The sequence below is a fragment of the Penicillium samsonianum genome (genome assembly GCF_028829775.1).
Source record: "Penicillium samsonianum strain IBT 33392 chromosome Unknown utg000006l_segment0_segment0, whole genome shotgun sequence".
NCBI classification, from domain to species: Eukaryota; Fungi; Ascomycota; class Eurotiomycetes; order Eurotiales; family Aspergillaceae; genus Penicillium; species Penicillium samsonianum.
The window spans coordinates 384969-398893 of NW_026643264.1; the positions used below are offsets into that span (position 1 = coordinate 384969).

The following is a 13925-nucleotide window of genomic DNA, read 5'->3' on the forward strand; positions in this document are numbered from 1 at the left end:
CTCCTATGCGGATTACGCGAGGTAATTTGACAGTAATAGGAAGAGAAGCGCAACTCCGGTCGATGATATCGCCCATCTCACCCATGACCCACAAGGTCTCACTTCTCCCACCGCGCCCCCGTTCGCCCTTTAACGGAAGGTATTGGGACGGAAAAGTTGGAGTAAATCACGCGGTGATCAGGCGATAAGGTGCTACTAAGGGAGGCGGCGGAGATAAGGGTCCAAGGGACTAAGGGCGAGCCCACGCCGACGAGTACAAAGGGTCTAGCAATGGCACTTATATTTAGTGAGGATGATGAAGAGTTCTTGAAGTACTGAGATTGAACTGAAATTGAGTTATTGAGTATAAACCCGCGGCGTGAGATAGTATCCATGATGAACTTAGCACGACCTCTAGCAAACGTTCCGATAGCGTTTCAAATTCACCCGTCTTCGCCGTCTTTTATTGCGTCCACAGTATGCTACCCTGGGTGGGGGATCTACCTCCAGGTCCTAGCCGAGTCAACCAAGCAACGGCTTTCCTTGGTAGGTGTCTTATAAGTGGAAATTGTCACGGTGACAGGATTCGAAGCCGTAGCCTCAAGGTTTCAAAAATAGGTCCCCAACTATCTTTTTCACCTAGAGGCTTGCCTTGCGATGTACTTACTGCCACTCACCGGCGGTGGGAGTTGGGCCGTGCGTTGGGCCGAGTATATCGAAAATAATAAATTAAGCCCGCGAGATATCTACAACTTCGACCAAACCGGCTTCCAAATTGCCCAAGGAAAGCCTCAAAATGTCGTTTTAAAAAGCCAGACTCTGTTTTCATTTTCACCAAATGGAGGTATTGTTGAGGGTATTACCGACATTGAATGTATTGATCCTAGCTAGACACCGAGCGGTCACGGCGGGAAACGGCTGTGCAGGAATACACGTTAAAGTTATTGATTTGGTCTCCATTTGTAGTTATTTCCAACATTCTTTTTCTCTTATTTAGTTTCACCCCCACATCTTCTTTTTTCTTATACTTCTTGGCCACTTCCCGTGTAAATGGATTTTTAATGGCCGTATTGATCAGAAGGTCAGACCTCGCGGCCCTGATGTAGCGAAAGTGCATAGAATTGGAGGATATCTATCTGTGTTGTGGGGGAGGTTGCTAGTATACATTGTCCACCTACACTGTTCGTTTTGTCGCACGTGAATATATTGACGAGGGTGCCCAGCGTTGATCGGTAGTTTGTAATTGATGCGGACCACGCTGCTTTATGCTTACCTGATTTCCATCATGCCTAGGCGATCTATTTTTCCTCCGCCGTCTTACCCACGCCACCAGAATCAGGATTACGAAACCACCCGATGCGACACTTCCCATGGTGACACCAACACTGGTGATGGTCATAGGGTGAGAGACATCGGAGCCATCTGATGATGAAGGTGAAGCTGATGCGGTCTCCCTGTTATCACCCCTGGGTGACCCGTGAGCAGATTGATTCGCACGAAACCCTGTATCTAGGGGGTAGGAAGAGGTGGGGTTATGAGTGAGGACGGATGCTGCTGTTAGGGTGCTTCAGGTGGCTACGATTAGCTGACGCAGCACAAATATTTTTCGGCGAAAATACCTTAGAGCCGAATCCTTGGAATCTATTGGAATCCTTTCCGCATACGGAGTCGATTGCAAGAGTATAGAGCCCCCGGTGCGAGTACTAGGTGCTGTAACTAGTTTTGGATATTCAACGTTACTTTGATGTCGTATTGACGCCAAACGTGTCCCTTCACTGCTCGTCGGGAGGAATGTTGTAGAGGATGATTGGACCCCGTGATGAGAACTCAATGTCGATGTGTGGGTAATGATAGTATAGATAGTCCTAACCCGCCCCACAGACTTGGTTTGAAGCTTTCGGATCTCTGATAGATTGAGGTGTAGAATGCTAAATTGTGTGGCTGTCGGTCGGGTAGAGACTGGGGACGGTACCGGATAGAGGCCACGCAAAGAAGAGGAAGAGTTGCTATTCGGCCGACTCGTCGAGAATACGGGACTAGTGGGAGAAATGTCCGAAACTCTCGCTTTCTGAGAGGCAGTTAATGTTGTCTGCCGGGTGATCCTTGTTTGATAGGGGATGACTGTTGCTGGTAACGTGTGGTATTCTGAGAATGGCGTCTCTTGTTGTAATGGCCGTGAGGTGATGAGGATGTGGTTGACTAATGGATAGTTTTCTATCGACGTTGGCTCTTGTCGTAAAGGCCATGACGTTGTCGGGATATAGTTCACCAATCGGGGGTGCTGTGTCGTTGCTGTATCTAGTGGCAATGACCCTGATGTACGATCTTTGATGGTTGTTGATTTTTGTTGTAATGACTGTGACCTGGCCAAGGTAGTGCTTATTAGTGTCTGGTCTTGTGTCGATGTTGTGCCTTGTCGTAATGACTGTGACGTGGTCGGCCTGGGATTCCGCCACGGATGGTCTTGTCTCGATGTTGAATCAAGGCTCAATGTTTCAGATGTTTGATTTTTATGGGATATTTGCTCTTGTCGTAACGACTGTGACGAAGCTTTGGTCCGGGTAGGTTTTATAATAGTCAAATTAGAAGAATTTCCCGCCTGTATAGACACTAACCGCTGGCGACGTTGGGCTTGGCTGGACGTCTGTGTCATTAGGAGGGTGATTGTCAGATAGCTGATGTTTACCGGTCGAAATATGATCAACCGAATGACGCAGCAGACCTCGCGGTGGGGGTTTAATATATAAATATCTACATCGATCATAAAGCACTGCCCAACTAGACAGGCGGGGCTGTGCTTTAAAGGTGGAAGAATGGGGCGTGTCGAATCTACGCCTTGCAATATTTGGTCTTATTACCTAATTTATTCAAAATTGGCTCTCTACGAGACCTTGCAAGTGTGGAGACATCGGGATATGCTTGCTCACAAAGTGATCAAATCAGTGAACTGGCAACGAGGGGCGTGTATGGGCTAACTAACTCACTACCGATCTGCACACCCCACCCAAAACGCGTCCATTAATTAGCACTTAGTTAATTTAATCACACACCATGCCACCAATTGGTACTCAAACTTCTCAAAATTTACAAGAGAGAGAGAGGGTAGGAACTTGTTAGCTATCCAGGTTATAAAGAATCAAGAAATCATTGCTATTCGTGAAGCAGCGCGCCGTTTTGACGTACCCGAATGAACCCTCCGGAGGCGTCTTCGTGGGACACCTTTCGCGCTGAAACCCGCGCCAATTGCTCTAAATTAACAGAAATTGAAGAGGAATCTCTTTAAAGTAGATTCTCTCTATGGTTTCTCGTAGAGCTGCCCCTTGCCCTTCTACCGTTGGAGAAATGGCGAATCTTCTTCTTCAAACGCGTTTCCTGGTATCGTTATTTTCAAGATTACAATCTATTCATAAATGACTGTAGAGTAAAAACTGAGGCTAGTGCATTGGCAGTGGGGCCGCAAAATAAAAAGGCAATGCCTGGGACGGAAGCTGATTTCGCTAATGACTGTACCGCAACACCGAGGGACAAACAATATAAAAACCAACAGGAAGCATGTGACAATGATGCATACCCATGGGGAAAAAAACGAACAGCATATAGTCATTGCAGTCACTTTTGCAAAATCCTGAGATTGTCCATTAGCGTGGTTTAATATCGCCGAATGTCGTGAACTACAAATGTATTTGATAGCAAACACGGACCTTCAAGTAGACAAATTCGTGTTCAAATAGGCTAGATTTAGGCAAAAAGTCTTTTGCTTATGATCCATCTAGTAGCTAAGATATGGAATACATAGAGGCTTGTAACAGAGCTATAACATTCGCCGTCATATTCCCCTGCAGAGAGCACTCAATGTGGGCCAACGCGCAATGAACTCGCAATCTGTCATGGGAGGGGGAAGGGGGCGATAAGGCTTGTGGATTGAATTTTACTGCATCCAAAACTCATTGGTTACAGCACTTTTACTGGATGTCTAAACTACGCAGCCGCATCACAGGACGCTAAAGCACTAGTAGAACCGACGGAACTAGTAAGAGATGACGGGGCAACGTACGCTTGGCCAGCGCGATTTAGGACGTTGCCAGAAAGAAGGTATCGCTCAGCGCACATAAAGTAAGAGTACCGCGTGACGATAGGCTGTGAGTCAAGCCAGGATGTAACGTCACGGATAAAGGTCTCCGTAATTTCTTGGTTGCCCACGCCATTGATGTCGGCATTAAGTGCAAACTCGGTGAGCCAGACTTCGGATAGACCGTGTGACTTAGCAAATATGTTGGCTTTATTGACAAACAATTTTAAGCTGTCGGCTGAGTCACCGTACCAGTGAACGGCTATGCCAGAAATGTTACAGTAGAGGCAGGCTTCCATAAACTCATCTAACCATCCGAGTCCCATGTCGGTGGAAGTAGAAGAAGTTACTGCAGGGCTGATGAGCTTGGCTCTGCCTTGAAAGGGTGTGATGTACTTTATGTAGTAACCGGCAGCAACGGAAGGCGCCAGGCTTGCTTGGGATATCATGTCGGGTTCATTGAATCCAAGTATGTATTTGCTGCCGCCGGAGGTGTAGTGCTCTATAGATGCCTGCCACCCATCAAAGTTGGCGACGCGAAGCATAGGGACGAAATCAACTCCAGAGGGAAGCTCGTTCGGCTCTGACATTGCCCAATTGTAGGCCCAAGACACGGTTCCAGCTTTTGTCAACGGCGACACAGCTGCTCTATCGTTATAGGCAGCACCTCGTTTGCTAGTGGCTTCCCCTCTAACTCGACTTACGCTGAGGATACTCAAGCTTATAAGCAGAAGGGTGGTGACAGGGAGCATTCTAGAAGAGTAATGGCTCGAGGCGTAGCCCTGATGAGCTTTCTACAAGCGGGTTGTCTCTAACTCCCTAACGCCCATGGGATGTAAGTTATACAGCTCGGCAATCCAAAGATAGAACTGTTCGTAACAACACATATCATTTGTGAACCACAACGTTGTGCGACAAATTTTGGCAATTGTTTGTTTAACTCTGGCCTATTGGGTTCAAAATGAAAGTCCACCCTTACGTATGATGTGCAGTATTTGGAGGACAGACAGCAGGTTAGAAAAAATTCCATACCTACCACCCGGGTCTCCATATGACGTATATCAAAGATGCGTCGGAGTTGCCCTTTATCTTGCGTGTTATGGTACGGCGCAGTATATCCACCTTACGATTATTTCATTTACATTATAACGTTCAATATATGACAGCCAGATCATTCTTAGCTACACACACGAGGGGATCCACATTCAGCAGGAACCGGCCTTTGATGGAACCTCGATCGGGTAATGCAGGAGAAATGGATGGACCGTATTAGTAAGTCAGACCTTTACCGACCCAGTAAGTCCAGCCAAAATGTCCCCGCTCCATGGATGATATTATCATAATATCAGTATCTTGAAATTATGGTGTTGGTCTATATTCATATAGTATGTCCCGAAACCGATCCAATGTGAACCCACCTACACTCTCAGACCCTATTGCCAAGTCAAATTGCACTAGATCTTATACCATGTGTTGTTGTGGAGTTGGTGTAGGCCACAATTCAGTAACTAGATACAGGTCTAACCCTAATGCATGAGCAGTACAAATCAGGGTGACAGAATAATACCATCAGGTTGATACGTGTTGAGACTACAGAGAGACTCAAAGGAAAGAAAATAAAGACTAGAGACGAGTTGATTGGAGGAGAGAGACTACTGTGGGTCTCAAACAAAAGGCAAGGCCCTTCCCAACTTATCACATTATATGACCAACTGTCCACAGTTCACAGTTCAGCTCAGACACGTACTAGATCTTTTACGACTCATCTGAGTAGTGATGTACTAGAAAATCACTCCCTTGAATGACAGGGTCTTGCAAGATCGGAAAGTAGCTTATTGAAGTGGAAATCCATGTAACTCTGGCCTCGAATTGCAACGTTCCTTTAACCCGAGAGCGACTTGCGATCGGACAACATATTGATAAGGGGCATCAGTGCTCTCGGTTTATACATACAGATGAGCAGTAGCTACTAGCACTTCCAGTTGAGGAGGAAATAATAACCAAATTTGCACGTCAATACCTGTTAAATTTCCCCCAACACGCGCAAGTTCTGCCACCTCAAGATACGTGAGAGCATGATAGCCACGGAAACACTATGGCTGCTGATTGTATAATGTACAGCCAAGTTCTTTTCACTGGCCAAATTGAGCTATGACCTGGATAGCTTTCAAAATGCGCTTATTTTTATCCACAGCTGATTTAATAACTGTAAGGTCACTTCATTCAATGGCTGAGAAGTCATAGTGCAAAGCCTCGAGCGCGTCAATTTGTCGTAATAAAGATTTCAGCACATCCAGCGGTATGTTCGATGCTAGAAGCCGTAGATCGAGAATAGAATTCATAGACTCTGTCTTGATAGTATGGCTTTGCCAAGGTGTTGATGGAGGGCGCAGCCATATATAGCATCAGTAGGTTCTGAAAAGGTAATGATACACGAATTGCGGTAACGAAGGACGCCTTGAAGGCTTTGAGGGTCAACACAAAACTACTCCGATTTTCAGACGTTCGGAAATTGTCCCAAGCCTGTTTCTCATCACCAGGCAAGCCCCGTTTTCAAACTGAATCTCCTTTAGAAAGGTTCAAGTTATTGAATCGGAGATGACGATGTTTGCCTTTTCGTCCTATTATTTTAAAGACATGAGAATCAGACTAGAATGAGGGATTTTTCGGTACACTATTTGAACCGAAGTAACGAAACGGTCTGTAGCATGTCGTGGCAGGCGAGGCCTTGCTGAAGGAGAGCCTTGTATACTTCGCGCTTTTGATTGGACCCATCATTTGATGGTAGTGGCGTAGAAACTTTAGAAACAGGCCGCCTTTTCGTCTTATCATAATAATGTTGCATGTCACTAGGGCCTTTCCGGTCCTCTAGCTTAATTGTTCCGTAGTTAGGTATAAACTGTTCGTTTGATGAAGAAAACATTCGGACCCTTTGAGTCACGCGATCTCGGACAAAAAGAAATGTATCTTGGTCACATAGTACTCCTAACTCGTGGATTTTTTTCCTCGCGCCATCGTGTCTTTTTTTGAATGTAATTCTTCTGTCTCTGGGATTGGCAATTTTGATAATCTTGCGAGCTACTTTCCCCATTTTTGATAATGTTTGACCCCAGAACTGGACATAGAAGGATAAATACTTGATTATAGGGCAAGCTACTACTGAGAGGATTGTTAAAATTGGAATCAATCTATTTTGGGACCTTTGGAACGGTCTGGTTGTTTATGAATAGCAACTCAATGAGTTTCGTTTTTACCATTTTGGAAAGGCCAGCGCGTATCATATTATTCGGGGACAAAGCCTTGGTAAAGCTACTGCTACATCGCGGGGTCGACATACATCCAGTGAATGAATGTAACTATGTATCTAGTCATTGCTTCATGGCTTGGGTTTCCAGAAATAGTTACTCTCCTTCTCAAAAACGGAGCCAACATCAATGAGGCCGATGATCACGTTGGAGCGCCACTCCAAGCTGCGGCGGCAAAGGGCCACTCTCAAATTGTCTCACTTCTACTGGAAAAGGGTGCAGATATCAATCAACAAAGTGACCCCTATGGAACCGTCCTTACTGCGGCCTCCTGGCACAACCACATCGAAAATCGTGAGAATGCTTTTAGACAACTCTGTTCGCGTAAACTTCGAATGCGCAGTGAGTGCCTTGTTCTGGGGCCCGCTCGCCGCCGCTGCAAAAAGAGGGAACTTGGAAGTGGTCAAGTTGATATAAGAAAATAATGCGAACGACTGTGTGGGTTATGAGCCCAAGTGTAACAGTGCTATCTGGTCCGCATGCCAGTGTACCACGGAACTTAGAAAACCTATACTGGACACGCTTTTTGAACGGGTGATCAAGTGCGACGTTGACTCGAGCGAGTCGTTCGAGGCAATCATTGTAGCTTCATGGTTGGGTGAAGAGTATGAGTATTTGGATATAGTAATAGTACTTCGCGAAACTGGTGTCACCATTTCATTCGTCGATTGTTTCTCAAACCCTAATTGCCAAGATAGACTATAATTCCGGAGTATCCTGTCAGTGGGCCCTGTATTGTTTCTTACGTAGAGTAATCTAGAAATGTAGCGGAGAGTGAAGTAGCTTCAACAGTCTTTTATTGACTAATCACATTAGGCCTAGCGTAACTAAAAATATACACTCGAGAAACATTCAAAGAGAACAAAATATTGAAACTGATTACGATCCGTCCTGTACCCCACTTTGGAAGCCTTCGTCCTTTGAGTTTGGTTCCTGCCCCTCTTCCCTCCCAAGTCGAAGCATATCCTTTTCCCACGAAAGTCTACCGGCGACAAATCGAACTTGATAAACCCAACCAATCTTCAAAAAATTAACAAAACACAATCGGCAACGTGGGAACAGTGGTTCTTCTAATGATTCAATGAGTCGACCGGAGCAACGAGACCCAGAGTCAACAGGCTCCTACACGGTAGCGTGGATTTGTGCCCAAGTAGAAGAGTACTTTTGTGCATGCCGTATGCTTGACGAAGAATTCGACGGGCCGGAGATAAGCGAAGACAAGGATGATAACACATACGTCTACGGGCGCATTGCGAAGCATTATGTGGTGATCGGTTGTCTTCCACCTGGTCGGTATGGCAGCAATTCAGCTGCTCATGTTGCTCGAGATATGGTCCGAACCTTTCCACGTCTGCGGTTTGCATTAATGGTAGGCATCGGAGGCGGCGCACCAACAACCCGAAATGATGTCCGTTTGGGGGATGTTGTCGTGAGTCAGCCAAAAGATGGATTTGGCGGAGTTATACAATATGATCTGGGCAAGTTGAAAGATGGCAATTTTCATAACAGGGCAACTTAACGCGCCGCCTGAGAAACTTCTGGGAGTCATCCCTGAGATGCGCAGGCTGTTTAATTGGATTGTATCAACCTGCCAACCGTTTACATGCGTCGAACAGCCTTCATTCATGGCTATGTTGAGGTCTGCAGCCTTTCAGGACTCTGTACCGAGTGCGGATACTGTGTCGCGCCGATTATATCTTCGGCTTGATGCCCTTGACAGTGAACTTCGAATCTTGATGTCTTCAGCATCCTCAATCGCGCTATCTCTGGATGGTTGGACAAGTCAGAATTCATTGCCAATGCTAGCAATTAATGCTCACTGGATTTCCTCTGCTTTCCAGCAATATCGAGCTTGTATTGAGTTCGTTGAAATCGAAGGCAGCCACTCTGGAGAGAACCTTGCTAATATCGTTGCGACGGTTCTGGAGAGGTTTCATATATCTGATAAAGTTATGACAATTACAGCTGACAACGCATCTAACAATGATACCCTACACCGATCTCTCTACCAAAAGCTGTCTCAGCGGTACGATGAGTACCTGGCCGAGACCATTATCCGAGAAGGGACGATGAAAATTGCCCATAACTCCTAAATCCGCTGCTTTGCTCGCATCTTGAACTTGGTCATGAAGACTATATTGAGGTCTCTACGCGCTAGTTCGCATAAGGAAGCCCGCGATCTCCTTGATGATGTTGCTAAGAGGAGCTGGAAGACGGTCAACGCTCCTACTTCGCCTATTGCAAAGCTTCGACTACTTGTCCTTTGGATTGCGCGATCTCCTCAGCGAATACAGAAGTGGGATAATCGACCTGGCTGTACAAAAGCTATCAACTACGATGTTGATACTCGATGGAACTCTACCTTTGTTATGACTGTTAGACCTGAAGAGTGTCGCCGTCAGCTCGAAGATACAGTCAACGATGATCCAGATATCGAAGCCTTACGTCTGACACCCAATGACTGGAGACAGCTCTCGGATATCAAGAAGATCCTGGCTCCCTTCGACGAATATACCGAGTACGTCTCTCGGGATAGCCCTTCAATTCATATGGCAGCGCGTATGTTTGGAGAGCTCCGTTCTATACTCCTCGGTATCAAGGAACGACGAGGGGAGTGACAGAATGTCTCACCAACAATATCTGTTCCGGTTTCCGATGGAATCTCACTGCTGGATAAGTACCATGATTGCGTCAAAAACAACGTTATATTATATCGCAAGGGTTCTGGACCCTCGAATTAAGACCAAGTGGCTCAAAACGCTACCAGATGGAGAGGAGGTTATTGACCGAATCCGGGCGTTCCTGAAGAAAGCATATTCTACCCCAAAACAGCCTGTATCGACTACTCCAAGCACCAATTGGAAGAGCTTCGAATATCGACTTCTGGAAGCCTTTCAGCCTACACAGTATAACGTCGCTGAGTCTGATATCGACAAGTATTTGATATTCCGACAATCAGCACTGGTTTCGATATAAGCCAGAGTCAGACCGAGGTTATACGAAACTGGTGGAAGGCCAACATGCGTGAATTTAGTTGTATGGCGAAGGTAGCACAAGATCAGCTTGCTATAGCGGCAGCAGAGGTAGATGTCGAGAGATATGGCGGGAGAGATGTTCTGGGGATTCGACGTTTCTCCATGAAAGGCAAGACCCTTGGGACCTTATTAAGGCTGAAAGGTGCTGCACGTTGGAAGTCTGGATAGTTATATAGTAATGGTCTCTTTTGGCATACACGCGTTTGATATTCTAGACCAAATTTGCAGAAGTATTCTTGTAGGGACCGGGCATCTCGAAAACTCGTTTCACAAACCCCTTTTCCTAAAAAGGCTAGATATTTGGTTCGCGAACCTGTTCGAAATTCGCGAATTTTGTCGAATCGAATCGGCCATAGATTCGAAGCCCCCAACCCAAAGTTTGAATTCGATTCGATTCGCCGAAACTCGATAACTTCGAACAGTTCGAAAATTCGTGCGGCAGGTTATCCAGGAATGGTCATCATTCAAACCATACCCGTATTGTTCTGGCAAGATCGAACAGTGAAGAGTGGACGTGATGGTATCCAGACCTCGGTCTAGACTTCTCCATTGCTGACGAAGCACCCAGGTGCAAATTTCTGCCGCAGACATGGCAAGGGGTATAGTTAATGTTTTATGATGAATGCCTGGCAATGTATATGGAAGTGAAGCAGGAAATTTCGGTGGAATTGTTTACGAGATATCCGCATCCTAATATTGGTTCTTTTGTAAAAGGCTAAAAGGCATCTATGGACAATAATGTTATTTTTGGGGTTTGATGGTCCTGCTATGTTGACTGTGGCTTAGCAGGTGGGAGTGTTCCAGGACATGACTAGGGTTTAGAGCAGTCTAATTTGAGTCACAATAACCGATCGTCAATGATGCCGAAAGCACTTTAAGATTTGCTGCCAAACCACATTCTCATAACGCAGAGAGTGGAGGGGATAAAGGTAGCCTAGGTAACCCTGTTGAACCCGTTGAAAATTCAATTAACCAATTCTGACCATTCGTTATTTCACATTTTACGTATTCTATCTTTTGAAATAGCGTCATTCAAACTGGGCGGTTGAGAATACAAAGTACGGGTATCGTCCGCGTCCTCAATGGCGCTCGCATGCAGCGCGTTAGCCGTCGCTGAACCATGTTTGCAGCCCACTGGAATCGATAGGGGAGCATGACGAGGCTTTGGTGTACTTAGAAGTTATTGAAATTGTGCTAGGCGTGGCTGCATTAATCAGATCACGGCTCCCATACCTAGCTGGAAGGCTTCAAGGCAGTGACAACCTGCCGTATTACAGAAACATGTACTGTACTATGCAGGTAGCTGGCAGGCGGTCTTTGAAGCTCTCGTCTTTCTACTGTTATTTGTCCACATTATCGCTTTGTGGTTATTTTATCGAAAGAAAAGAGACGTCGCAGTTCCTACCAAGGTGGCAACACGAAGGGTGGTGGCTTAATACGAGTGCCGTGACGGATCAATAAAGTATTTATAAATGCGAAGTCGTGCTGCCCTAGACAAATAGGGAAAATAAAAAAATGCTCAGCGACTTCTACTCATATAGCGTATCTGTTTCGCATCTAGAAACGATAGGAAACGGAAATAGGTGTATGTAATAAACTACCTACGCAAACTAATATCCCTTCTCACAGTAAACAGTTTGTAACAATCTCCTAGCGGTCATCCTCTTGAATTACATCTAATAGAATGCATACAAATAGAAACTAATCAGAGTAATAATTCAAGCAATTTATTGGATTGGGAACTATGAATTTATCTGTGCTCTACTAAGATAGCCTTTCAGACTCAGTGTGAGATTCTGATGTCCTTTGGCTTCGTCCAATGCGTTCTTGAGATCGAGGGCTGTAATTGGAGGGCTTTTATGTGACAACAAAACCTCAATTACCGTCATCTATCGCGTGCGTACTGCATGCCTTAGTAGTCAATTATAGATTAACTTTAAACTTCAGCAATTCTTGCACAATTGGATGGTCTTCAGTTTGAAAGGCAGGTAAGAGAGGGGATAATCCCTGCTTATTGCAAACAGTTAAGAAATGGTAGTACTTGACGAGAACACCGATTTGCTCATCGGTTAATGAGTGCGGAAGCGACAAGGTACCAGATATTGCTTTTGTCATTGGTTCAAGATCAGCACCCGAGGCATGAAGCCTTTTCACAAGCTTTAGATCACCTTTATTGGCTGCATACAATAGAGGGCTTAGCCCACGCTCATCACAGCGATCTAAGTAACAAGTCTGGTGATCGATGAGATAGTCTGCGAGATTGAGTTCGCTCTGTCTCCACGCCCAAAGAATAGGAGAAGGCCCAGCCGCATCGTGTGCGATTAATTGAACGATTCTGTTCTGAATGTTCTGATATTCTTGAAGACAGGTTTTCAACTCAGTTTCCCCGTCCAAAAGGTTGTTAGATGTGATCAAAACCTTAGGCGAAGACATATTTTTAAGCTTCGTAAGTTAGAAGCAGTACATGCTATGGTCCTTGATTTTCAAGTAGACGAAGGTTCACTTTACTTTTATAGTGTAGTTCCGCCAAGAATTTACCAAATATGGAACTAAGGGGTCGCTACCAAATTCGGAATAGGGAAATTCTACATACGGGATTAGTGGGAAATGGAACAATATATTTTTATTTTGTTCAAGAACCTCAAACACTTAGCTTGACAAAGGCTTGGCTTCGTAAGAGGCTCCTTCCTCTTTGCTCTGGTTCTATCTTTTTATGATTTCCTCCCGCCCGCGTCAAACGGCTGTTACTAGGTACCGATGTGAGCTAGGTCGTGGTAGGCTCCGCTTATACCTGGCAGATCTAGGGCCAGGAGACGGCATGGCTTACTTTGGCTAGTCTTCCCTTCTCTACCTTTGTGTTATCACCACGTATGCTCATCAGTATGTCACATGCAGTAAGTTAATGTATTGCGATGGCCTACTTAGTGAATTACGATGACAATCCCTATTACGTGATCGGCATATCAGGCGACATGGGCTAACAGTTCGCTAGCAAAGGGCCGACAAATATAGGTTTCACAGAGGAGCTGAGGATCAAGTGTCGTATGTATTCAAATTGTCAGGTTGATCCTCGTACGAAATGTTATTCCAGTCTACTCACGAAAAGTATTCCAGTCTACTCATGGCCCCATTTTTTCTCCCATAGTAAACCGAAAGTCCTAATTCCAGTCTACTAGACTGCACCCACTCCCATGTGATAGGGTGCCATTGTTCGAGATATCGGTGCCTTGTCCTAGAAATTTGGGGCTTTTCAGTGAGGGTTCGGAGCTCTTTACCAGTCTTCACGTCCCAGAGCCTGATGTTTCTCTCAGAGTCCGAGGACGCCAGTATCTGATTATCTGGAGAGAATGCCACGCAGGATAAAATATCAGACTCAGCCTGAAGTGCTCTGATTTCGCCCTTCTTAACGTCCCAGAGTCTGATTGTAGTGTCGTTGGAAGCCGACGCTACCATCTGACTATTTGGGGAAAATATTATTGTTCCGACATCGTCAGAATGACCCTTGAGAGTTCGGAGCTCATTGTACATCTTGGCATC

At 45.5% G+C, this 13925-nt stretch overlaps 3 protein-coding genes across 3 annotated transcripts; 2 read left to right on the forward strand and 1 right to left on the reverse strand.

Annotated features, from left to right (window-relative positions):
- Window positions 1–3957: 3957 nt before the first annotated feature.
- On the reverse strand, window positions 3958–4800 carry N7471_010358 (glycoside hydrolase family protein; the record flags this gene model as incomplete). The annotated part of the gene is made up of 1 exon (XM_057283077.1): window positions 3958–4800. One exon carries the CDS (start codon window positions 4798–4800, stop codon window positions 3958–3960), a length of 843 nt encoding a protein of 280 aa, XP_057132056.1.
- A 2606-nt stretch (window positions 4801–7406) lies between these two features.
- N7471_010359 (ankyrin repeat domain-containing protein) lies at window positions 7407–7770 on the forward strand (the record flags this gene model as incomplete). The annotated part of the gene is made up of 2 exons (XM_057283078.1): window positions 7407–7647; window positions 7697–7770. The coding sequence occupies 2 exons, from the start codon at window positions 7407–7409 to the stop codon at window positions 7768–7770; spliced, it is 315 nt and encodes a 104-aa protein (XP_057132057.1).
- Window positions 7771–8434: 664 nt separating this feature from the next.
- N7471_010360 (uncharacterized protein) lies at window positions 8435–9446 on the forward strand (the record flags this gene model as incomplete). Its single annotated transcript, XM_057283079.1, has 2 exons — window positions 8435–8786; window positions 8863–9446. The coding sequence occupies 2 exons, from the start codon at window positions 8435–8437 to the stop codon at window positions 9444–9446; spliced, it is 936 nt and encodes a 311-aa protein (XP_057132058.1).
- Between the last annotated feature and the right edge of the window lie 4479 nt (window positions 9447–13925).